Here is a 24,668-nt window from a genome sequence, read left to right as displayed (position 1 = left end):
TTTTTGAGACTGAGTCTCCCTCTGTTGCCTAGGCTGGAGTACAGTGGTGCGATCTCAGCTACTGCAACCTCTGCCTCCTGGGTTCAAGCAATTCTCCTGCCTTAGCCTCCTGAGTAGCTGGGATTATAGGGACATGCCACCATGCCTGGCTAATTTTTATATTTTTAGTAGAGATGGGGTTTCACTATGTTGGCCAGGCTGGCCTTGAACTCCAGACTCCACGTGATCTACTGCCTAGGCATCCCAAAGTGCTGGGATTACAGGCTTGAGCCACCGTGCCTGGCCTCAAATTTCTTGACATTCAAGGCCATAAACCTCTGGCTTTGAGTTTCCACCTAGCTCCCACCTTCCTCTCTCCTAATCCACTCCATGCACCCAACCCTCCTGCCTACCTGAACTCCTCAGGGCTCCCCCAACAGAGCCTTGTGCCTTTGTTTCCTTCACCAGGGACCTCCTTCCCCTCATTTTCATATTTCAAATCCTACTCACGCTTTAAACCTCAGCTCAAGTGCCACCTCCTTGTCAGTTTTTAAAAGTTCTTTCCATCAGGAAATAATCTCTCCCCACACTTTCCTCTCTTGGCAATTTGTCTTTATGCTTTCAGTACTTAGCACATTCCACCTTACAGATACTGATGCGTGGGTCTTGCCGCCCCTACTGGCTGGCGATCTAATTCTCTTCTGCAGTCTTCCCCGGCACACAGTAAGTGGTCAGTAAACACTCGAAATAAATAAATATCTGTTTCTCTAATCCACACATGGTGCAAATGAAATGCAAATAAGTATGCAAATATTCATTTGTCTGTGACCCAGACTTTTTTTTTTATCTAAAATCTTCAAAGTTGCTTGGGGGTCAATGTGTGCTGGTCTGCAGGGTCAGGGTTCCTGATTGAACCCTCATGTATTAGTCTGTTTTCACACTGCTACAAAGAACTACCTGAGACTGGGTAATTTATGACAAAGAGGTTTAACTGACTCAGAGTTCTGCAGGCGTAACAGGAAGTATGACTGGGAGGCCTCAGGAAACGTACAATCATGGCGGAAGGCAAAGGGGAAGCAAGGGCCTTCTTCACAAGGTGGCAGGAAAGAGAGAGAGAGAAGGGGTTGCTGCCACACACTTTTAAACCACCAGATCTCATGAGAACTTGAAGGGGGCCAGCCCCTCCACACTTGTGGGCGTTTCTTGTCAGGTGGAACAAGAGACTTGAGAAAAGAAAGAGACACAGAGACAAAGTATAGAGAAAGAAAAGTGGGCCTAGGGGACCGGCGCTCAGTATACGGACTTGCGCCGGCACCGGTCTCTGAGTTCCTTCAGTATTTATTGATCATTATCTTTACTATCTTGGCGAGGGGGATGTGGCCGGACAATAGGGTAATAGTGGGGAGAGGGTCAGCAGGAGAACATGTGAACAAATGTCTCTGTGTCATAAACAAGGTTAAGAAAAAGGTGCTGTGCTTTGATGTGCACATACAAGAACTCACTTGCTACCACAAGAACAGCATGGGAGAAACCACCCCCATGATCCAATCACCTCCCACCAGGTCTTGTGGGGATTACAATCTGAGATGAGATTTGGGTAGGGACACAGAGCCAAATCATATCACCTCAGGAATCAATTGAGCCCAGAATTTCAACCAAAGGTCAGGAGTGCATACATGAACAGGCCATTCAGCAGGATAGTGGATGATTCTTCTGGAAGAATCCATTCTCCAGTCAGAAAGATCATGTTCTATACTTACAACAGCATGCTTAGTCTAGATAGTTAAGAACCCCTCTTCCTTATTTTTGAGGGGACTTCAATAAGAGGTGCTACCAATTTAAGGGACAGGGTTCTGGGCCTGGAGAATTTCTGATTAATGTTTCTCTAATCTTCTCCAGGATTGAACAAAGCCACATTCCTTGGTTGTACGACAAGACCCAGCCACAAAACAGAGCCCACTGGGAGATTCCTTGTTTTCTGTTCTCTGAGAATGTTTCAACTTTATTCTAGATTCTACATAGAATCTACCAGATTTGGGGATTCATCTATTGGTACTAAATATGGCACAGGGCCCAAGAGATGTGCTTAGAGTCAAGGTAAGAAGTAAAGCCTGAGCGCCCAATAAAACCTTTAGTGGACAAACACTTCCAAATTAGAACCACAGCTGCTTGGCAGACTGACTCCCTCTCTTTACAGCAAACCTGGTTGTTATGGTGATAGGAAGTAATGAAACAGGGAGAGGACTGTGAAATGTTACTGCGGAAAAAGGGGCTTCTGGGCCTTATATAAGTCATGTTCCAAATATATACCTTTGAATAAGAGGAAAGCAGTCTATAACCCAGCTCCCAGGCATTGCGTGGCATCGTGATATCAATAAAACCCCCTCCAATTTCTCCAAGCCTGTCTCTGTCTTCATTTATATTACACTGGGGTCCTGAATGGTTATGATTCTTGAGAAAGGAGTCCAGTTCCCTGAAATATCTATGTTCAGGAAGAGGAGCCCAATACTAGTAAAATGGGTCCCTCGGGAGCCAAAAATTAATCAATTGATGGAATAAGCACATTGTTTTAAAAATAATTGAGATTGCAATTTATTTACTTCTCCCTCTGACAGAAGTTTTAAAAAGAAAGACTTAGGCTGCCCAAATACCTTGAGTGAAAGGGAAAATTTTCCATTGATTATTCTTACTTTTTTCATGTACTTTCAAAGTTAAGCTTTGAATGTGAAAATGGAAACTGGAGACCAATACAGCCTCATGGCCAAGTGAACACTGGTGTAGGAGTCAGACCCAGGGCCCAGTTTCCAGTCTATTTCTCACTAGCTTTGGGTCTTGGGGCAAGTTTCGTACCTCCCTCCAGCATAGTTTCCCCGTGTATGATTCAGGGGGGCAGAACCATTATGTCCACAACTCAAACAGCTTGCCTCAAGAGCTGATGACTTATTTGTCACCATCAGCATGATTTTAAAGGAAAGTGTGATTGACTGTGACTCTAAGAACTAGCTGTTGTCTAATGCTCTCAGATCCCATGGGGCTTTTTCACACGTGTCATTTCGTATCATGACCATGACAATCCAGCCAAGGAGGTACCTGGATTCCCATTTTACAGACATGATCAGACCAAAGTGACTTGACCACCAAGCTCAGGGTGCAATGATCAGGGATTAAGGACATTATCCCAGGCCTGACTGATACCAACTCTGTTGTCTTGCCAGGACACATGCCGCTCCTCTGTCAGTGATGCTTCAGAGGGAGATTCTTTTTTTCTTTTTTCTTTCTTTTTTTTTGAGATGGAGTCTTGCTCTGTCACTCAGGCTGGAGTGCAGTGGCTCGATCTTGGTTGACTGCAACCTCTGCCTCCCGGGTTCAAGCAATTCTCTTGCCTCAGCCTCCCAAGTAGCTGGGATTACAGGCACCCGCCATCAGGCCCAGCTAACTTTTGTATTTTTTAGTAGACACGGTGTTTCACTATGTTGGCCAAGCTGGTCTTGAAGTGCTGACATCGTGATCCACCTGCCTCGGCCTCCCAAAGTGCTGGGATTACAGGCGTGAGCCACTGCGCCCGGCTTCAGAGGGAGATTCTTGAACCAGGGAACTGACCAGCATGATGAGTTCTAAGATCTGTGCTTTTAGCAATAAATGAGGAGGCTGGATGAAAACAGGGGTTCTAAAAACTTCTCATAGCAGAAGAGATCCCCTCTCTTCAAAAGAAATCTAATGTAGAGTGCCAACATATGAAATAGATCATTGTAGCATCCCTCTGGTTGAAAAAGAGATGGCATCCACCCAAATGTCCATCAACTGACAAATAAATACCAAATGTGGTCTATCCGTCTCATGGAATATTATTCAGCTGTAAAAAGGAATGAAGTACTGACACGCCACAACAAGGGTGAACTTCAAAAATATTATACTAAGTGAAAGAAGCCAATCACAAAAGACTGCATAGGGTATTATTCTATTCAGATGAAATATCCAAAACAGCTAAATCCACAGAGACAGAAAGCAGACTGTTGGTTGCCAGGAACTGGGGGGAGGGAGAATGGAGAGTGATTGATGGTTTCCTTTTGGAGTGGCAAAACACTGTGGAGCTAGTGGTGATGGTTGCACAGCTTTGTGAACATACTAAATGCCACTGAATTGTGTGCTTTTAAATGGTTCATTGTATCATATGTGAGTTTTACCTCCATTTATATAATGTTTCCAGAATCCCACCCCATAAGCTTCCTGCTTCCCATGTCCCTACAGAGCCTCCACAGAACCCTTGTAAGAAAATCAATTAAGTCACTAGATATTATAAAATGCTACCTTAGCCAAAATAGTTCACATATGACAGATGTTCTCCTCCTTCAGGAGCCAAAGGTAATTTCTCCTAACACATGAAATAAATATCAGCCAGTGACATCTTGCTACCTGGAAACAGAACCTTCCATTGGTATCCAGCTCCAGTGTCGATTCTAGTCCACAGTCATCAAGCAGCTTCATTTTTAGGATGCATCATTGATTTTAAACTAAAAAATCTACTTTAAGTATACCAGGAAAGAGAATAATAACTAAGCATTGTTTTTTTCTTTCATGTCCAGTAAATACTTTCTTTCTTTTCTTTTTTTTTTTAAGACGGAGTCTCGCTCTGCTGCCAGGCTGGAGTGCAGTGGTGTGATCTCGGCTCACTGCAACCTCTGCCTCCCGGGTTCAAGCGATTCTTCTGCCTCAGCCTCCCGAGTAGCTGGGACTATAGGCATGCGCCACCACGCCTGATTAATTTTTTTTTTTTTTTGTATTTTTAGTAGAGACAGGGTTTCACTGTATTGGCCAGGCTGGTCTCGAACTCCTGACCTCATGATCTGCTGTTGAGTGGTAAACTCAGCATTATCAAGCACCTACTATACATTAAAAGTTTTCTTATTTATTTTATTTTTATTTATTTTTTGAGACACAGTCTTACTCTGTCAACCAGGCTAGAGTGTAGTGGCACGATCTTGGCTCACTGCAACCTCCACCTCCTGGGTTCAAGCGATTCTTGTGCCTCAGTCTCTCAAGTAGCTGGGATTATAGGCATGCACCACCATGCCCAGCTGATTTTTGTATTTTTAGTAGAGATGGGGTTTCACCATGTTGACTAGGCTGGTCTTGAACTCCCGACCTCAAGTAATCCACCTGCCTCAGCCTCCCAAAGTGCTGGGATTACAGGTGTGAGCCACTGTGCCCGGCCTCTCATTGTTTATTTGAACATCATTATCCCCATTTTATAGAAAAGGATACTGAGGCTCAAAACAGCTATGCAACATCTCTAAGGACTCACCACCAGTTAGTGACAGAGTTAGGATTGGAATCTCTGGTTTTTCAGCTCCATAGAAGGTACTCTCGACTGTGCCAAGGTGGATGTCAGCAGAGTCAAGTTCTTCCCCTGGTAGACTGCCTGAGGATTGCTTTCAGTCCCACCAAGAAATTGACCCCAGGCCACAAGACCCCGAGGTCGAGGAGACGCGTGATGCATGGACACCGGTCTGGGGCTCCTTCTGAGGATTCCTCTTCACCTGTCCAGAGCAGTCTGGGGAGATGAGGAGTTTGGGGTATCTACTTTTTATCTTTAGTCTGTGTGAGGAAGTGAAGACCTGCCTCAGCTGTCTTGCTGACAAACTGTTCTCAAGAAATAACTAATGACGGACAGACACTTCGGACCCTCTTTTGCTAAAGAGTTGAAGGGAAAGGCTGAGATTCCATTTTTTTTTTTTTTTTTTTTCAAAACATAGGTCAGATTCTGTGCAAACACTAGAAACCCTAGCTTCTAAAGGTAGCTTCTAGCCTGGAAGTCTACATAACATCATTTTATGCAGTTGGAGTGACATAGTCTCAGATTTAGACACAGGATTCAGCACTACGACACTGTGTGGTATAAATAGGGTAATTTTTCAACTTATTCTGAAACATTTCTACACAAAGGAGTTGAGAATAATTTCAGCCTTTTCCTCTGCATGGTAAATTTATCAAAATGATCATAATCCCTTACATGTAAACACACTTTATGGATTACAAAGTACTTTCAGGGATAATCCTTGCTGAGTTAAAAAAAAAAAAAAGGGGAAATTAAGAAAAAAATCAGTAAATGGCATTGGGCTATTATCATATATCTTTACATTATAGGTAAGAAGAGGATGAGATGAAAGGGTTTTATATTAGAATAAAAGTCAGGTTCAACTTCTAACTGTTCCTGGCTACCAATAAAAAAGTCAATGCTTTTTAAATTAAAAATGAGGTGCTGCTATTTATGATTTGATAAGCTGTAAAATGCCTTTCCTATCCTTCTCAATGGTCCTATGCTCCACTATTATTAAATTTTAGGCCTGCAGCTCATATAGATCACATAGAATGCAGCTCCTATGAATTAATTGGTGTAGGTAAAGAAAAGCAACTAGAACAAGAAAAACTAATTTTGTTTCAATGTCATTTAATGAAAATATAGTAGAACGCTTCTATCCCTTCATGTTTAGGTGGCAGAGCTTAAAAAGACTCAGGCCATACAACGACTTTTGAACTTCTTGTTCCCAATAAAGGAATAAGAATGCTGATGTGTCTCAAAAAGTGGGCGAAGGATATGAACAGACACTTCTCAAAAGAAGACATTTATGCGGCCAGCAAAGATATGAAAAAAAGCTCATCATCACTGGTCATCAGAGAAATACAAATCAAAACCACAATGAGATACCATCTCACGCCAGTTAGAATGGCGATCATTAAAAAGTCAGGAAACAACAGATGCTGGAGAGAATGTGGAGAAATAGGAACGCTTTTACCCTGTTGGTAGGAGTGTAAATTAGTTCAACCATTGTGGAAGACAGTGTGGTGATTCCTCAAGGATCTAGAACCAGAAATATCATTTGGCTCAGCAATCCCATTACTGGGTATATACCCAAAGGATTATAAATAATTCTACTATAAAGACATATGCACACATATGTTTATTGCAGCACTGTTCACAATAGCAAAGACTTGGAACCAACCCAAATGCCCATCAATGATACACTGGATAAAGAAAATGTGGCATATATACACCATGGAATACTATGCAGCCATAAAAAAGGATGAGTTCATATCTTTTGCAGGGACATGGATGAAGCTGGAAACCATCATTCTTAAAAAAGTATCACAAGAACAGAAAACCAAACACCGCATGTTCTCACTCATAAGTGCAAGTTGAACAATAAAGAATACATGAGCACAGGGAGGGGAACATCAGACACTGAGGCCTGTTGGGGGGTGGGAACTAGGGGAGGGATAGCATTAGGAGAAATATCTAACGTAGATGATGGGTTGATAGGCGCAGCAAACCACCATGGCACGTGTATACCTATGTAACAAACCTACATGTTCTGCACATGTATCCCAGAACTTAAAGTATAAAAAAGAAAAAGAAAAAAAAGAACACTGTTGTGTCAAAGTCATCCTAAAAAAACTGTACTGCTATGCCATACTGGCATACATTACTACCCAAATCTCCTTACAGTACTATACGATTTCTCAGAACCTAGTATCTGCTGGTGAGTCCAATAACTATTAGAGAATAGATTTTTGAGGAATGAGTTTTATTGCAGTAATTTTGACCAAATTGCAATTAATCCATTGCTTTTCCTTTGAGATGGCTAAAGAAAGCAGCTGCAGATGCATACATACTGGTGAACACATTATTTGGCTGCCATCGGGTCTGAGCTGCTGAGAGGACAGCTTTGAAGCACTGATTGGTGGAAGAAGCCACACCTGGTGGGATTGGCCCATACAAACTACAGGTAAACATTCTCAGCAGAGTCTTGCCAACAATGGCAATCTGTGCCTCACAGTGTTCTCAAGAACACTCTGGAGAAGAACTCAGCCGGCTCAGCCAGACAGGCGCCATCCAGCCTGACTCAGACTGTGACCAATACTTCTTCAGGGTAATATTTTCTGCAGGGCAGTGGCCCTCAGCCTTGGCTGCACAGCAGAATCACCTAGGGAACCTAGAAACTTTCTGTGGCCAGGCCTTCCACCCAGGCCAATGAAAATCAGCACCTCTAGAAGTGGAAACTCTAGTATTGGTATTTCTGAAAGCTGCCCAGAGGGTTCTAACGTGCAGCCAAGCGTGAGCAGCACGACCATAGAGTGATATTTGGGCTTGAGCCCAGGTGGTGAGAAACCTTGGTAGAGGAACCCACAAAACACCACTTGCTTAGGGAAGTCTGCATTCCTCCCAGTCTTGAACAATTACTGACAAGTGCTTTATTTGTCTGCGTACATTAGGGTTAATCTGATTAGTCTAGGGATATGAGAAGTGCTATTTGAGATGCCTTTGATTTTTCTTCCTGAAACATTGACACAGTGATATGTACTCAATCCCTACTTTGTGAGAGCCTGGAATTTGGTAAAAACAGAACAACATACTCAGGTGAAATATCATTCATTTCCGGGGTGATTCCATGGAGGGAGGGCGGAGCACATATATCCACCAACAATGCAATGTAAGGTACCACTGAGTGGGTGGGGACGAAGCAGAATTACAAGTGTTGTAAATATCACAGAACTGTCATTAAATTGGCTTTGCCAATTTTGAAACTGAAAGTTTATACTGCAAGAGTGTAAACATGAAGAAAATAAAAAGGAAGCAACTCTTACCATGTCCTAGTTACCTGTGGCCCTCTTCTCGTGCATTTTATTGTACTCTTTCTGTGCTTGAGGATTTCAGAGAAGCACTAGGCGCACAATGGTGGGCAAGTGGGCAGCCTAACCTTGAGGGAGACGGCTTCTTAGAAGAGATATTCCAGATTTGGATAACACTCACAAATTCATCTACAAAAGCCCATTTGTCAGATTACTCCCAATTTGAGTCACTGGTTGCTTGGGGGCTGATATTTATAAAACGAAGATATTTTATTAGAATTGTTTAAGATGTAAATCTCACTCACAATGGTAGCAGGTTCCAAGAACTTACCTGCTTAGGATATGAAGCAGAGTTAGGAGGCAGAGTTGATAGAAATGAACAACATAAAAAAGTACTTACTGGTTCTCCCTTTTCTTCTTAAGTGGGTCCATGAGGCGCAGAGTGTCTCTGATCACAGCCACTTTCACTTCTTCATCAACGAGGCTGGGGACATTTTCAAACACCCCTGGAGAAAGCTTGAATGGGTAAGGATTCTGTGTCACAGTGGAGACCGTGATTCAGTGCCAAGTGGCTATCCAGCTAGCTCCAGGGGTTATGCTGGTAAATTTTGCTTATACTAATTTATAGAAGAAAATTTTAAAGACTTCCTTTATACTACCTTAGAATATCAATTTCCTTTTATAAATTAACCAAATACATGAAGAGGAAAAATAGCACCATGTTCTTCTAATTATCAGAATTATACATGCTCACTGCAGAAAATTAAGAAATATAGAAAGGGGTTAAGAAAAGTAAAATAATCCAAATAATCCCCCCTAAACCCAATATTGATATCTGCTGTACTTCCTTCCAGTTTTTTAAATGAATTTTTTGGGGGAGAGGGAGAAAAATATAACCACTGCTAAATATACTATTTATCTTAGTGATTCAAGTATGTCAACATGACTAAATCATATTCATAGAATTTCAATTAGTTCATCTCCTGAGCCTAACTAATTAGTTCATGTCAAAACTCATGGGAAGGCTCAGCTGCTTCTAAGTTTCCAAACCTTAAAAATTGGAAAAACGGCATGCTGGGAAGTGACCATAGGTCAGAGAGGTCTTGTATTAATAGTCTATATTCAGAACGCAACAAAACTGAAATTATTTGACTTGAATAGAATTTGGCTATGAAAATGTGAGAATGTTCCATCTTGTTTTGTTAAGTGAGCAACATGAGGGTAGGAATATTCAGCTATATGGCAACATATCAATGAGATGCTCAAAATACTTACTTCATGCTCATGTTCGATTCTCATACTGGGATTTGCATTTACTTCAAGTAGTATAGGCTTCAGATTTTTCATTAGAAGAATGTCAAAGCCTAAAATCTGGGCAGGATAAACAGAATTCAGAATTACTGTCTCTATTGAGTACGGTATTAGGGTCACTAAGTTGAAAATAAGTTCAAATTCAGTCCCCAACCTTGGCCTTGACCCTGGCTTCTCTTGTCCACAGCCCCTCTTCCTCTGGGGGTACTTGTCAGACCAAATGGGCAGCAGAAAATTTTATAGGAACCTTGATAATGGGATGAGTTCCCACAGTGCATTTCAGCACTGTCTTTGTCATCTGAAGGGCTGTTAAGTTGATGACCTCTTTCTTCTTTAACAGGTTTTTTATTATGTTGAGGATGAATAGTAGTCCATCGATTTCTCCCTTTGCCTTTTCTTCTGCTTCTCTCTGCCTTCTTAGCTAGCTCTCTGAGAATCTAAGGCTGCTTTTGGAAACCTGAGGTATACATCAGTGTCATATAAAGACCTCGTTCAAAACCACCACATCGGCCGGGCTTGGTGGCTCATGCCTGTAATCCCAGCACTTTGGGAGACCGAGGCAGGCAGATCACCTGAGGTCAGGAGTTTGAACCAGCCTCGCCAACATGGCAAAACACTGTTTCTACTAAAAATACAAAAATTAGCTAGGTGTCATGGCGTGAACCTGCAGTCCCAGCTACATGGAAGGCTGAAGCAGGAGAATTGCTTGAACCCAGGAGGTGGAGGTTGCAGTGAGCCAAGATGGTGCCACTGCACTCCAACCTGGGTGACAGAGCAAGACTCTCTCAAAAAACAAACAAACAAAAAAACCCCACCACATCCCCACAGAGTCAGAAGTGCTCAGAGCAGAACCCAGGTTAATGTATTTTGAAAAAAAGCAAATTCCCCAGGTGATTCAGATACACTCTCTTAGTTAAGAAGATGGGAATATTGATTAGGCACCTACCAGGCACCCATTACTATACAAAGCACTGATTATTCATAGTCTCATTGAATCCTCATGACAGTGTATTTGAAGAAAGGATTGTGTGCTCCACTTTACAGAAGCAGAAACTGAATCTCAGGAAGGCCAGTGGATTTCCCAGAGACCGCCTAGCTAGTTAATCAATGACAGAGCTGGCTTTCACACCCAAGCAGGACTGACTACACAATTTATGTGGCCTAGTGCAACATGAAAATGCAGGGCCCTCCGTTCAAAAAGGACGAACAGTTTCACAATAGGGATGTGACAACACAGCATGTTAAATCAAGCTCAGAGCCCTTCTAAGCATAGGGCCCTGCACAGTTGGAGTTCTCCAACACCGTTTGCTTCACACCTGCTCTTACATCCAGCACTCTGCCTTGGGTGAAGCTTTGTCTTCCAGTCACTCAGGTTTCTTTCCATTCCTTACAGGCCCTACAATCAGGGCCAGCCACTCATGAGCATTTTGTTCTCTGCCTAAAAAAACTCTTCATCTGGATAACTTTTGCTCATCCTTGAGATCGTTGCCCCTAATGAGATTCTGATTTAGACGACAAGGACTTTCGATTATCCGGAGGACTCTCGTTATCGCTACAGAAGTGATAATGCAGAAAATTTCTAACATAATTAATAGAACCCCAAGTCTCAAAAAGTAATGTGGAGAATAAAGAGAAAAAAGAAAAAGATAGGGTTGTAGACTCCCCTCCTCTGTGGATTTAAGGAGGAAAGATGAGGGAAATCCATTTACTTGTCTATATAGAATATGCATTAGTTAAATGATAATTATTAAACTGTAGTTCCATCCTTATTAATGAAATTAGAGCCTGAATGACCATTTTTGGGAGGTGACTCAAGATGAAGTTATTTTTCAGTGAAGGGCAATAAGGATGAAAAGTTGGGAAAAGTCATCCTCACTCTATTTTTCTTTCCTTGGTCATGAAAAGAAAGAAATGGAAATTCAGTAGAAAATGTTACATGTATTATAGATCTGCTTAATAATACATGACAAGTGGATGTGAGTGATGAGCCCTTTTAGAGACTCTGGTGACATCATCAGTCTAACTTCAGACCTGGTCTGAGACATGTGATGTTGATGAGGCTACAGAGAGCAGCAGGCTGTGGTGACGACGTTTATCATCCTTAGTCATCAACTCTTATTTTTTGGTATATTTTGTACTTTCTCAGCCTGGTGGACTCTTCCCAGTTCAATGCCCAGTGGTTTCATGAATGTAAAGCTGGGAATGCTGGGAGCTGGAGCAGGGGTGGTAAAGCCTCATCAGGCCTATTGATCTCCACCCACCAGTGGCATGATATTTTCCAGAAGCTAAACTTGAGTGCATGTTTTTGAATATGCTGGATCTTGTACAGGAATGCTTTGGAGTCAGAAAGACCTGGGCTCCAATCCCAGCTCAGTCCCTTACACTAGCTAGATGACTCTAGGTAAGGTGCCTAGCCACTCTGAGCCTCCATGATCTCATTTGAGAAATGAGGATAACAATAGCATCTGTCAGGGTTGTTGATAATGGCAGTGAAAAGCAATACCTAGGCCTATGCTCATCATATAGAAGGTACTCAATATATGCTATCTCTTTCCAGTTTCCTGCCAATTCCACCAAAAAGAAATGGCATTAGTGTGCTTTGCAGTCAAGAGGGGCTCATTTCATATTTTAATTCTGCCTTTAACTTGTGTGACTACAGGCAAGTTACTTAGCAGCTCTAAGCCCAAGTTTCCTCATCCATAAAATGGAACTATGAATAGTACTTATTTACCTTAGTTCATCCATTCAGAAAGTCTTTATTTTTAATTTAATTAATTAATTAATTAATTTATTTTGAGACGGAGTTTTTCTCTTGTTGCCCAGGCTGGAGTGCAATAGCACCATGTCAGCTCACTGCAACCTCCGCCTCCCAGGTTCAAGTGATTCTCCTGCCTCAGCCTCCCGAGTAACTGGGATTACAGGCACGTGCCACCACGCCAAGCTAATTTTTATATTTTTAGTAGAGATGGGGTTTCACCATCTTGGCCAGGCTAGTCTCAAACTCCTGGCCTCAGGTGATCCAACTGCCTTGTCCTCCCAAATTTCTGGGATTACATGCGTGAGCCACCGCGTCTGGCCCAGAAGATATTTATTTAATGCTTTCTATGTCCCAAGAACTATTCTAGCTGCTGGAAATACAACAGTGATCTAAACAAAGTCTTAGACTCCAGTAGGGGAGAAAAGATTAAATAAAGATAATGCAATATAATATTTTTTGCACAGTGCTTGATACATAGAAAGTGCTTAATGAGAGTCAGCTTTATGACATTTTTTCATAAGTTCAAGGAAATATGCATGATTTTCTTTTCAAAAGTCCAATAAAATATGTAGCATCAATGGATCTTAATAAACAGAATCACATAACTGGGAGAGATGTAGAGTTATCCTGTCATACAATCACAGAATGTCCCAGTTGGCAGAAAATCAGGTATTTACTTGGTCCAGTGGTTTTCAAACTGGGATTCTTTTCTGGGGTCGCAAGGGGGAGGCCAACCGATCAGATCAAATTTTACCTTTTACCAATGTGATATACTGGGGTTCCCAGGAAAAAAAAAGCTGTACTTTCTTTTTTTAAAAAAAATCCACTTTGTGCAGACAAGGAACGTGCAGCTTAGAAAGGGGAAAGCCTCTTTCCAAGTCCCTCTAACGGAGCAGGAATTGTTAAATGGAGAGAGAGCTTTTCAACCATGTGATATTCTGCCTCCCCAAATAATTCAATCAGCAACTATGTGTTGAGAACTTCCTACTTGAGGGGCTCCCTGGGGAGTTTAAAGGTATCTGTCCTTCATTCATGACCTCTAGAAGCTTCAAATCAAGTTGGGGAGATTGCTGAGCCATTAATTATAAATTTATGCGAAGGCTCCAAACTACAGCCCAACAACAGGGGTTCGTTCCTGAGCCCCACACCTATACTTCCATCTGCATCCAGAGTATCCCCAACTGGGAGGTCCTAGAGTCCACAAATTCAGCGTATCCAAATGCACTCTTGTCGTCAACTCTTTCTAAGATGGTCCCAATGATCCCTACCTCCTGGTATTCATTCCTTTTGTGTAATTCCCCCTCACACACACTGGGGTGTGACCTCACCCAGTGAATTGTTTCTAACAGATAGAATGGGGCAGAAATGATGAAATGTCTTCTCTAATATTGGGTTATAAAAAGACTGTGGCTTCTATCTTTGGGTGCTTTCTCTCACTATCTTGCTGACTCACTCAGAGGGAGGCCAGTTGCCACATTGTCGTGAGCTGTCCCATGGAGAGGCCCAGGTGACAAGGTACTGATTTCTCCAGCCAACAGTCAGGGGGTACCTGAGACCTGCCAACAGCCATGGGAGTGGGCTTGGAGAAGGAGCTTTCCCCAGTGAAGTTCTGAGGTGACTGCAGTCCTGGCCAACATGTGGGCTGCAGCCTTGCGAGAGACTTTGAGCCAAAAGCAGTCAGCTAAGCATAAATTCCTGACCCACATATACTGCAAGACAGTGGATATTTGTTGTTTTAAGCTCCTAAGGTTTGGGGTAATTTGCTACACAGCAATAGGTAACGAATACACCGTATTTTTCTAAAATCTCCTTTGCTTTCTGTATTCCTTATCCACCCAATCACACAAGTGAAAACTTTCCTCTTTATCCCTTACAACCAGGTGGTCACTAACACCTGCATACTCTACCTCCTAAAAAACTTTCTAGTCCTGGCCCATTCCCTCTGCTTCTACTCTCTGCAAGTCTGTGCCATCTCTCACCTTTCCTCTGCTCTCAAACTCGCCCCTCTAATTCATCTGACACAAGGGGCTGCCAGAGCCATTTTTCTAAAGTGCAAATAGACTATTAACACTCCTCTGCCTAAAATCCCTGTCTACAAAATGAAGCCCAAGTCCCACAGCATGTCCTACAAATTGCTCTATGGTCTGACATCTGTCAACACTCCAGCTTTATCTCCTCCCACTTGCTACTACTACACATCTTGGACTCTCATTGTGCTGAAACATTAGTAGTTCAAGGACACTTTACTGCTCTCTGCCCTCATACTTTTCTGCCTGAAGGCATTACTTACTTTGTCAATTATTTATTGGGCACTACTAGATACCAGGCACTGTTCTTGGCACTGAGCATAAAGCAGTGATAAGACAAAACTCCTACCCCCTTGTAGCTTACGTTTTAGAGGGAAGAGATACCACAAGCAAGTCAATAATGAGAGCGAGGTAAGAGCACAGAGTGTGATACAGTGGGTGGAGGGGAGCATTTGGTGATCCACCCAGGAGGGCCAGGGGGCCTTGCTAAAGAGGAGACACTTGTCATTCCATTGTCTCTGGCCAGAACAGTTTCTGATGAGAACGTTGTGGTTATTCTTTGTTCTTCTGAACATAGTGTATCTTTTCTTTCTGACTGCTTTTAAGATTTTCTGATCATCACTGATTTTCAATATTGTGATTATAATGTAGGGGGGAGTGTGTGTGTGTATTTTACTTGGAATGTCTTGAGCTTCTCAGATTGTGGGTTGATAGTTTTTTTTCAAATTTGGAAAATTTTGGCCATTATTTCTTCAAAAGTTTTTAATATTCCCTCTCTCTTCTGCCCTGGGACTTCAATTACACACGTTAGACCACCTGATGTTGGATCATAGTCCACTCAGAGTCTGTTCTTTTTTTCCTTGTCATTTTTCTCTATTTTTGGACACATTCTATTGCTATGTCTTCAAGTTCACTGATGATTTCTACTTCAGCGTCTAATTTGCTGTTAATCACATCCAGTGATATTTTCACCTCAGAGATTATATTTTCTGTTATAGAAGTTTCATTTGGCTCTTTTCACTAGCTTCCATTTCTCTCTTCACTAAGCTCATATGTTCCTTAAAATTTCTGTATATAGTTATAACAGCTGTTTTAGTATCCTTTTCCTGCTAGTTTCATCATTTCTGATATTTTTGGATCTGTTTCTCTTAAATGATTCCCCCATTGGTAAAGGTTACCTTTTCCTGTTTTGTGGAATGTTTAGAGATTTTTTATAATTGAATGCTGGACATTGTGATATTTCAATGCTGAGAGTCTGGACTTTGTCTTCCTTTTAAAGTGCTGGGCTTTGTTTTGGCAGTCAGTTATTTGCAAATCAGCCTGATGCCTTCAAAGCCTTTTGCTTATGGTGAATAGGATGGATCTAGAGTAACCTTCATCCCAGGGAAGATTTAACCCTCCCCATTAAGGCAGAACTTCTTTGGAGACTCCATTGCATGCTCCCAGCCATCACCAAAGACTCTTCACTCTTGACTTTTCAGTGCTCGAATGCCTCTCTCTCCTGTGTGAGCCCTGGAAATGGTTCAGCTTATCAGTCCCCCAATTATTCTTTGTCCAGTTTTGTGGATTAACCCTGCATGCATGCACAGCCTAGGACTCAGCAGAGACCCACTGAGATCCCATGCAGCTTTCTGGAGCTCTTTTCCTGCTTAGCTCCTTCCTTTCTATAATTCTGCCCCACAACTTCCAGCCACCTTAGCCTTCCCAAACTTCAATCTTCATCTCCTCAACTCAGTGAGGTCACTGGACGCTGTTTAGGTTCACCTCCTCTGTGTCCATATTCCAAAAATTGCCCCCAGACGAAAAGCTCAGGCAACCATAAGACTCACCTTGGTTTTTTCCCCCTTTTCTCAGAGATCACAGTGCTGAGCTATCTGTGGTCCAAAGTCTGAAAATGCTTCTTTCATGTACGTATTCATATATATTTCTGATAGTCTAGTTGTTTGCAGAAGGTTACATTTAGTCTTTGTTACTCCCTCATCACCAGAAGCAAAAGTCTCAGGGAGGTGACATATGGACAGGGGCTGAATAAAGTGAGAGAATAAGTCATTTTTGGGCTGGGCACGATGGCTCACACCTGTATCCCAGCACTTTGGGAGGCCGAGGTGGGTGGATCACCTGAGGTCAGGAGTTCGAGACCAGCCTCACCAACATGGTGAAACCCTGTCTCTACTAATATTTTAAAAAATTAGCTGGGCATGGTGGCAGGTAGCTGTAATCCCAGCTACTTGGGAGGCTGAGGGAGGAGAATCGCTTGAACCCAGGAAGCGGAGGTTACAGTGAGCTGAGATGGTGCCATCGCACTCCAGCCTTGGTCAACAAGAGTGAAACTCCATCTCAAAAAAATAAAAAGAATAAGTCATGTTTGAATAGCTGGGGAAGAGTAGTCCAGGCAGAGGGAACAGCAAGAACAAAGGCCACTTCTGAAGAACAGCAATGAATGAGCGAGAGGGAGAGGGGCAGAAGATGAGGTCAGATAGACATGGGGCAGATGGTGCTGCATCTTGTAGACCATGAGAAGGAGCCAGGATTGTAAGTGCAACGAAAAAGCCATTGGAGGGTTTCAGTGAGGAAAGTAACTGAATCCAGCTTGCGTTTCAAAGCATCTCCTTGGCTACAGTGAGAAAAATAGGCTATAGGCAGCAAAGGTAGCTATGGCAGCCATTCAAGTGTGAGGTGATGGCTGCCTAGACTGGGATGGCAACAGTGGAGTTGGTTAGAAGTGGTTGCATTTGGGAATATTTTAAAGGATATTTGTAAGAGTTGCTTATGGATTGGATGTATGAAGGAGGGAAACAGAAAAAAGAAGGATGTCTCAGGCTTTTGGACTGAGTGACTGACTGAATGGCACTCGTTTACTGAAACAGTAAAGATGATAGAGAGTAGGTTTGGGAGGGAAGTCAAGAGCTTGACTTTGGACATGTTCAGCGTTTGATGGCTATTAACTATCCAAGTAGAAAATTAAAGTGGGCACTGGGATATACCAGTCTGGAGCTCAAGGAAAGGTCAGGACTGGAAATACAGCTGTAGGCACCAATAGCGCAGAGCTGGTGCTTAAAGCCATGGAGGCTACGTGGGATCATTTAGGAATGAATGCCAATAGGTGGACACCTTTCCAAGGATGGAGCCCTGAGACTCTCCAACACTGACAGGTCCAGAAGAAGAGGCTGAGAAGCAGCAGCCAGGGACATAGGAGAAAAACTGGGAGTGTATGCTTTTATCATATTCCGCTTGGCAAACCCTTATTCATGCTTTATGCTCCAGCTTAAGCATCTCCTCCTTGGGGAAGCCTTCCCTGACAGGGTTAGGCAAAGTTAACGTCTCCCTTTTCTGGGCTCTCCCAGCATCCCACATGGACCCTCTCATAGCATTTTTTACAAGGGACTGGAGTTCTCATGAGTCAGCTCTCCCCACTACACTGTGCACCCCCTCAGAGCAGGGACCTTGTCTTATCCATAACCACACGCCCATACTAGCTCAGGGCTTTTCTCAGTGGGTGCTCAGGAATGTGTTAAAGTCCAAAGGAAGAAGAAGCTGAAATATCAGAAGTGGTTTTTGGAGGAAGGCTTTATCTAGGAGATGGGGCTTGAATAGCACCTTAGAAGGTATTGAAGTTCAAGAAACAGCAAGAATGGGAGAGAGCGTGCTAGGTCAGCCAAGACAGAAGAGAACCAAAGGGCAGCAATAGGAAAGCACAAATTATGTCCAAGACGGCAATTGGATGTGTTTTTCAAGACTGCAGGGCTCAGGGAGGGTACAGGGAAGCTAGATTGGGGCCAGGGTCGGGGGTGACAAATGCCAGGCTAGGGAAATGGTTTTCAAACTATGCTCCTTGGAACACTCGTGTTCCCGTTAAGTTTAAAATGTGAATATTTCATGGTTTCTTATAATTTTAAGGCACTTCATCATAGACAAATTTGAGAGCTGTTGTGGTTACAGATAACAAACAATGGAATAATCGTAAAAACTGTCATTTATTAAGTGCTTCCTATGTGCTAGGTGCTGTGCTAAATATTCTTCCTAGTTGGCTCTTATTTGCACTTACAATAATTCTGAGAGGGAGGTACAAATATGGTCTCTAACTGCAGATAAGGAAGTTGAGGCTAAGAATTGTTAACTTGCCAAGAAGACCAGCTACAGATGCCAGGGTTAGCTCAAACCCAGGCTGTCTAAAAACCAAATCCAAGCCCTTGACCGCTTGCTGCATTGTTCCTTGGCCTTCTTCCCTTGGGGTAACTGGTCTGAAGGGTAAGGAAGAGGTCAAAAAGAACAAAGAATAAAGAGGAGAAACATCTTAGGATTTAGGAACAGCATCTCCTTCAGGCATCTAAGGGAAAGGATCAAGGAGAGAATTAGATACAGGGATCTAGAAGAAGATACAGACCAAGCAATGGAACTGGGAAAGAACGTTCTTAAAAGCTGAGCTGGAAGCCTTTCCTCTGCATGTGTTATTTCTGCCATATGATTCATCTACACTGAGACAGATCTTGCTGTACAAGCCAGAGTCACACTGGTGCCCTCAAGAAGACTGACATGAGGATATGTTGCTGGGAGTTACCTAGGCAATGACAGGGGACAGGCTGGGAATGACAGGGAAGCCACATTCCTTAGCAGCAGATTACAGGAAACCTGCCCACAGCCTGAGCAGTGCCCACAACTGCTCTGGGCCATCACAATTTCCCAAGTCGTTATTGTGGCTATGACTGGAAAGGGGTCACCGTCATATGTTTAAGATAAGTGTAATTTCTTTGGCTAGAGTTTATGTTCTGGAATGCTGCAATCTGGGTCAAGCCTAGGCAACAAGCGAGAGGGGCTGTATGGCAAAGAAGTCATGTGTTCTATCTGCACAGAACATTACAGCTTGAAAAGCCACTCATAATCTTTATCATGTTGGAATTTGACAACAACCCGGTGAGGCAGGCAAGGAAGATGAGGCGCAGAGAAGTTAAGTGACTTATACACAAGAACACACAGCAAGTCAATGGCAGAAACTAACCAGGTCCCTAAATCTCTAGGTTCCAAGTCAGCTCAGGTATGTGAGACCCAAACTGAAAAGTGCTCTTACAAGTGATAAGAATAAAATAAAAGAGGGCTCCAAGGAGAAAAGGATACCATTTTCTCCCTTAATGACTCGGAATCTGAAATGTATGGTAAGACAAATTCCAAATATCTAATACCTTATACCCTGTCGAAGTGTTGTCACCCACATTACTTCACAATAAAAGGCAGGCAGGGAAGTGAGCGTAGGTGATTTACAGAGAAAGAAGCAGAGGCTCAGAGTGGTGAAGAAACATGCCCAAGCCCGCACAGCTGGAAAGAGGAAGAGCGCTTCCTTGAGCCTGGCCTCCCCCTGTGCTCCTCCTCTCGCCCAGGCCTGGAAGCATTTAGTGTGGTCAAGCAGTGGTAAACAGTCCCAAGGCTGTGGTTCCATTTGCAGACATGATCTGTCCAAACCAGTGGCTCCCTCCCTGTCTGCCCCCTCCACCAGCTCCCCACAGCTTGGGCCCTACTGATGGCTAACCCATGTGCCTGTCCACAGCAAGACAAGCAGCAAAACAACCAGCCTTGCCCTCCACCCTGCCACTCGGTCCAAACCAGGGCTCTGCGGCTTGGCTCTGCATGCCGGGCCCACATGATACTCCTGGAATAGCTGTCATTGTCAAACAGATCTGACCACATGGTCCCCCGGGATGACCCCTGGACATGTCCACGTTGCAACTTATCTCCTTGACCCTAACTTTTTGATGGCTTAGGTCGGGACTTGTTTCCTCTGGTCCTACCTCTAATTTCTGTCCTTTTCTCCTTTCTAATGTTTTAAGCCTCCTACCTGATGGCTGAGCTGTCCATTCTCCCTGGGAACCAAAGGCCAGGGGTCCAGTTTCTCGTGAGAAATTTCTGGATGGCAATTACCCCTTCCTGGTACTGATCGTGGCCTGAATTCCCCTCCAAAAATTCCCCTCTAACCTGCCTGGAAATCCTGCTGACTGGCGCCCAGCCCCTGGGGTGTCCTCTGTGGGTTTGGGGCTGCACTTTGGGACCAGCCTCCTCTTCTGTTGTTGAACGAATGCCCCAACCACTAGAGACACTGCCCCACTCCCTCTCTTCTCACTTCTTGTCCCAAGAGACCTGTCACCTGCCTGCTGTAGACTGGAAATAACCCAAATGTTCCTCAACAGAAGAACTGATAATAAATTGTGCATATTCACAATGGAATCTACAACAGTGCAGATGAGACAGTATCCACGACCCCCACCAGCATGAGTGGACCTTTGAAACCTTATGTGTAGTGGAAAAGAATGTTGCAGAAGACTCCATACTTTATAATAGCATTTTTATAAAACTCAAAAACAAGCAAAACAAAACAATATATTGTTTAGGGATACATTCACACCTAATAAAAGTATTTCAAAAGCAAGGAAATAATAAACATAAAATTCAGGGTAATGTCTATCCCAGAGCTGGGCAGGGACATGGTATGGGGGTGAAACACACTGGGTGGAGATCTTGGGTTGGGAGGAGGGTTTGAGATAATCATTTTGTTGTTTGGCTTCATGGCTTACAAGTATGTTCCATGTATTCTTTTTTCATATATATCGAGTGCTACAAAATGACTTTAAGGATTAGATGGAGAGGGTGCCAGAGGTTCCTCCTCTTCTCTTCTCCTCCCCTCACTGATTGATCTGGGAGCAGGAAAGTGTGTACCTATGGAGTGTATGGACACCATGTCTGCCCACCCCGCACTGTCACAGCTGAATGGCCTGTAAGAATGTTTCAGCCTCATTCCTCATTTCCTTCCCTCCCACACTCTGGCTGAGTCCACCAGACTCTGGCCCTGGCTCCATCACTCTGCTGAAGACAATTCTCCAGTCAACTCCTTATGAGTGGAGTGGACAGTTTCAGGGCTGGTCTTGCCCGGCATCTCAGCAGCATTTGACGTGCTATCCCTGCCTGCTTCCCCGAGCACCTCCTCCTTGCCACTCGGGCTCCTTCTCTCCTGATATTTATTCTATCTCAAGACACTGCTTCTTGGCCTCCTTTCCTGGCTCCCTCCCCCTCCCCTGCCTGTCCCTTAGTGAAATGATGATGCCCACAGGTGTCTTCTCAGTCCTCTCATCACCCTCTTTGGTCACCATTTGCTGATGAGTTCCCATCTCTGTCCCCAACCCAGACCTCTGTCTCCTGAACTCCAAGCTCCAAATATCCAATTGTCCCCTCAATCTCTCCACTTGGATGTCGCATAGGCACTTTAAGTCCAACTCCCAACCTTCCCCCAACAGCCCGGTCCTCTTTCAGGGGCCTCCATCCATCCATGCAAGTACCCAAGCCACCTGTACATCAGCCTCGTTTCCTCCCTGCCCTCACTGCCACCATCTCTCCTCTCTTTCCAGCCTCATCCAGTCACCAAACTGAGCCCCTCTAGTTCCTTCCCTGTCACCCAGATCTGTCTATTCCCCCTATCTGCACCACAACCTTCCCAGTCCAAACCAGTGTCCTCTCCCACTTGTGTGAAAGCAACTGTCTCCTAGGGACCTCCCAACTTCTGGCCTTGTCTCAGTGTGTTCTTTACCCTGTAGACACACTGTTCTTTGTAACATGCAAATCTGAGTGCATCCTCCCCTGCTTAAAATTCTCCAAGGACTGCACCCTCCACCCCCGGCAATACCAAGGCTCTCGACACAGCCCCTACCTTCCTCTCCCACCTCACCTTTCCTCATCTCTCCCTACATCTTTGCCTTAAACCCCACCCGGCAACCATACTCAACCTCTTCCAGTGCCTCCTGCTTCCCACTCACCTCTCTGGCTTTAGCACGTTTCTACCTGGAACGCTTTGCCTCCCCCACCTCTACCCAGTTTCTCCTGCTTCATCTAACTCTCGCTCCAGGTTCCAGTTCGACAGCCATTTCTTCTGGGAAGCCTTCTCTGACCACGCCACTCCCGCCCAGAGAATGTTACGTGGCCTCACGATCTCAGCACCTCAGACGTTTCCTTTTCTACTCTAGCACTTACAACCCTTCATAATCACTGCTTTTTAAATTATATGTCTTTCACAACAGACTCTATGCATCAGCAAGCAGGGCCCTGACTTACTGTCTCAATAGAACCCAGGACAATGCCGGACCCCTTCTAAGCGTATGGCAAAAGCTGTTGAATAAGCAAGTGAATGAATGAATGAGTAAATGAATGGATGTAAAACTCTGCTTTACATACGTTATCTCATTTAATTCTTACAAGAACCTTTTAAGGTAGGTATTCTTCATTTCATTTTACAGGTAACAGAAAGGAAGTAGCTTGCCCCAAATCACATGGCGAGCAAACAGAAAGCTGGAAGTTGGGCCCAGGTTTAACACCCAAGCCCACAGCACCACCAACCCTGTCCCCTCCTCTGGCCATCCCACCCCGATCACTCATCCCACACGAAGCCAGAGAGCCCTCTTGAGGCCGGTTAAGGCTGGAAACGCAGGCTGGGAACTGGCAATGGTTACCTGGAAGCACGTGGGGCCCGGCCTCCCCGTGGGGATGTCTGACTGGTAGAAGACTTTGAGCTCTGGAGTCAGCGCGATGACCGTCTTAATCACCAGGGAGATGATGTCAGACCAGACCTTCTTGATGTCAACGCCTTTGGAAGACAGTCTACAAAGGATGCTGGAAAAAGTCCTTTTGCTGCCGGTGCTAGCACTGTCCGAATGGACGAAGTTGCCGCTGTGGATGTTCAGTGAATAGTTGGTTAAGTGCATAAAGACGTGGTGCAGGTTTTTGGAGGTGGGCTCCTGATATGGCTCAGTACAAAACCTAGAGAGTCCGTCTTTGGCTATATAAATCTCTAAGGGGTCTAAGGACTTGAGTAAGACATACAGACGAATATCAAACTTGAGCTTGTCGATAAGGAGAGGTTTGCAGATGTACTCCTGGACCACCGCCGGCCTGCTCTGGAGGGTCCCTGCCAGGCGGATGTCACTGGGGTCTTTAATGAGGTAGATTCCGTCACCCTGACAACCACCATCAGGTTTCACGATAAAAGTGGGCTTCCAGGAGGGGTCATCGTCTTTCACCATTCGAACCTGGAGGGGGAGAAAAGGATGGCAGACATTATATTCTTTTCCCTCTGGATCCCTAACACAGAGCGGGGCCTTAGCAAATGTGTGGTGAATGAGTGACAAGATGATCCCTGCTGATCTGAGCAGGGGCTGAGCATCTTCCGTGGAGACTACACTGCACAAGGTACTGAGATAGTGACATCAGGATTGTCCCCAGTCTTGTGCTCCAGAGCGAGGTGGAGAGTGTAGTGGATTGGCAGTCACAAGACCTGGGTTCAAATCCTGCTTTGCCAGTTATTAGCTACACTTTGAACAGGTCATATGACTAATAATAGGGCTGAGAATGATAATGATGGTGAGCTAATATTATTTATAAGCACCTGTGAAATGCCAGGCACTGTATCAGGCGATTACCTAATTAGCTCATCTAACCCTCACAGAAAATATGGTTGTGCCTTTTTATGTCAGGAACAGAGAGGGCACAGCAGATGCTAAGGCCATGGGTGTTGGAGTCAGATGGCCTGGGCTCAGACACTGGCCCTGCTCCTTACCCTGCAGCCTTGGACAAGTGACTTAAGTTATCTACACCATTTCCATCTGTGAAATAGGAGTAAGGTTGTTTTGAGGATTAAATGCATTCATAAATGCAAGAGACTAAGCATCTCGAACCTGAGAAATAAAAGACAGTTCAGGCTGGGCATGGTGGCTCAAGCCTGTAATCCCAGCACTTTGGGAGGCTGAGATGGGCGGATCATGAGGTCAGGAGATCGAGACCATCCTGGTGAACATGGTGAAACCCCATCTCTACTAAAAAAAATACAAAAAACTAGCCTGGCGAGGTGGTGGGCGCCTGTAGTCCCAGCTACTCAGGAGGCTGAGGCAGGAGAATGACATAAACCCGGGAGGCGGAGCTTGCAGTGAGCTGAGATC

General features: G+C 44.1%; 1 protein-coding gene across 1 annotated transcript in view; it reads right to left on the bottom strand.

Annotated features, from left to right (window-relative positions):
* TTLL11 (tubulin tyrosine ligase like 11) overlaps positions 1–24,668 on the bottom strand; it is a 285,959-nt gene that overhangs the window by 153,106 nt on the left and 108,185 nt on the right. Inside the window, exons 4-6 of the mRNA XM_017884248.1 lie at positions 23,187–23,762; positions 9,883–9,978; positions 9,008–9,123 (exon numbers count right to left, since the gene is read on the bottom strand). Coding sequence (XP_017739737.1) covers positions 9,008–9,123; positions 9,883–9,978; positions 23,187–23,762 — 788 coding nt within the window. The remainder of the gene's footprint in view (positions 1–9,007; positions 9,124–9,882; positions 9,979–23,186; positions 23,763–24,668) is intronic.

This window comes from Rhinopithecus bieti, unplaced genomic scaffold (genome assembly GCF_001698545.2).
Source record: "Rhinopithecus bieti isolate Rb0 unplaced genomic scaffold, ASM169854v2 scaffold_13710, whole genome shotgun sequence".
Classification (NCBI taxonomy): Eukaryota; Metazoa; Chordata; class Mammalia; order Primates; family Cercopithecidae; genus Rhinopithecus; species Rhinopithecus bieti.
Note: the sequence above shows the minus strand (reverse complement) of the source record. Positions and strands in the feature narration are given on the sequence as shown.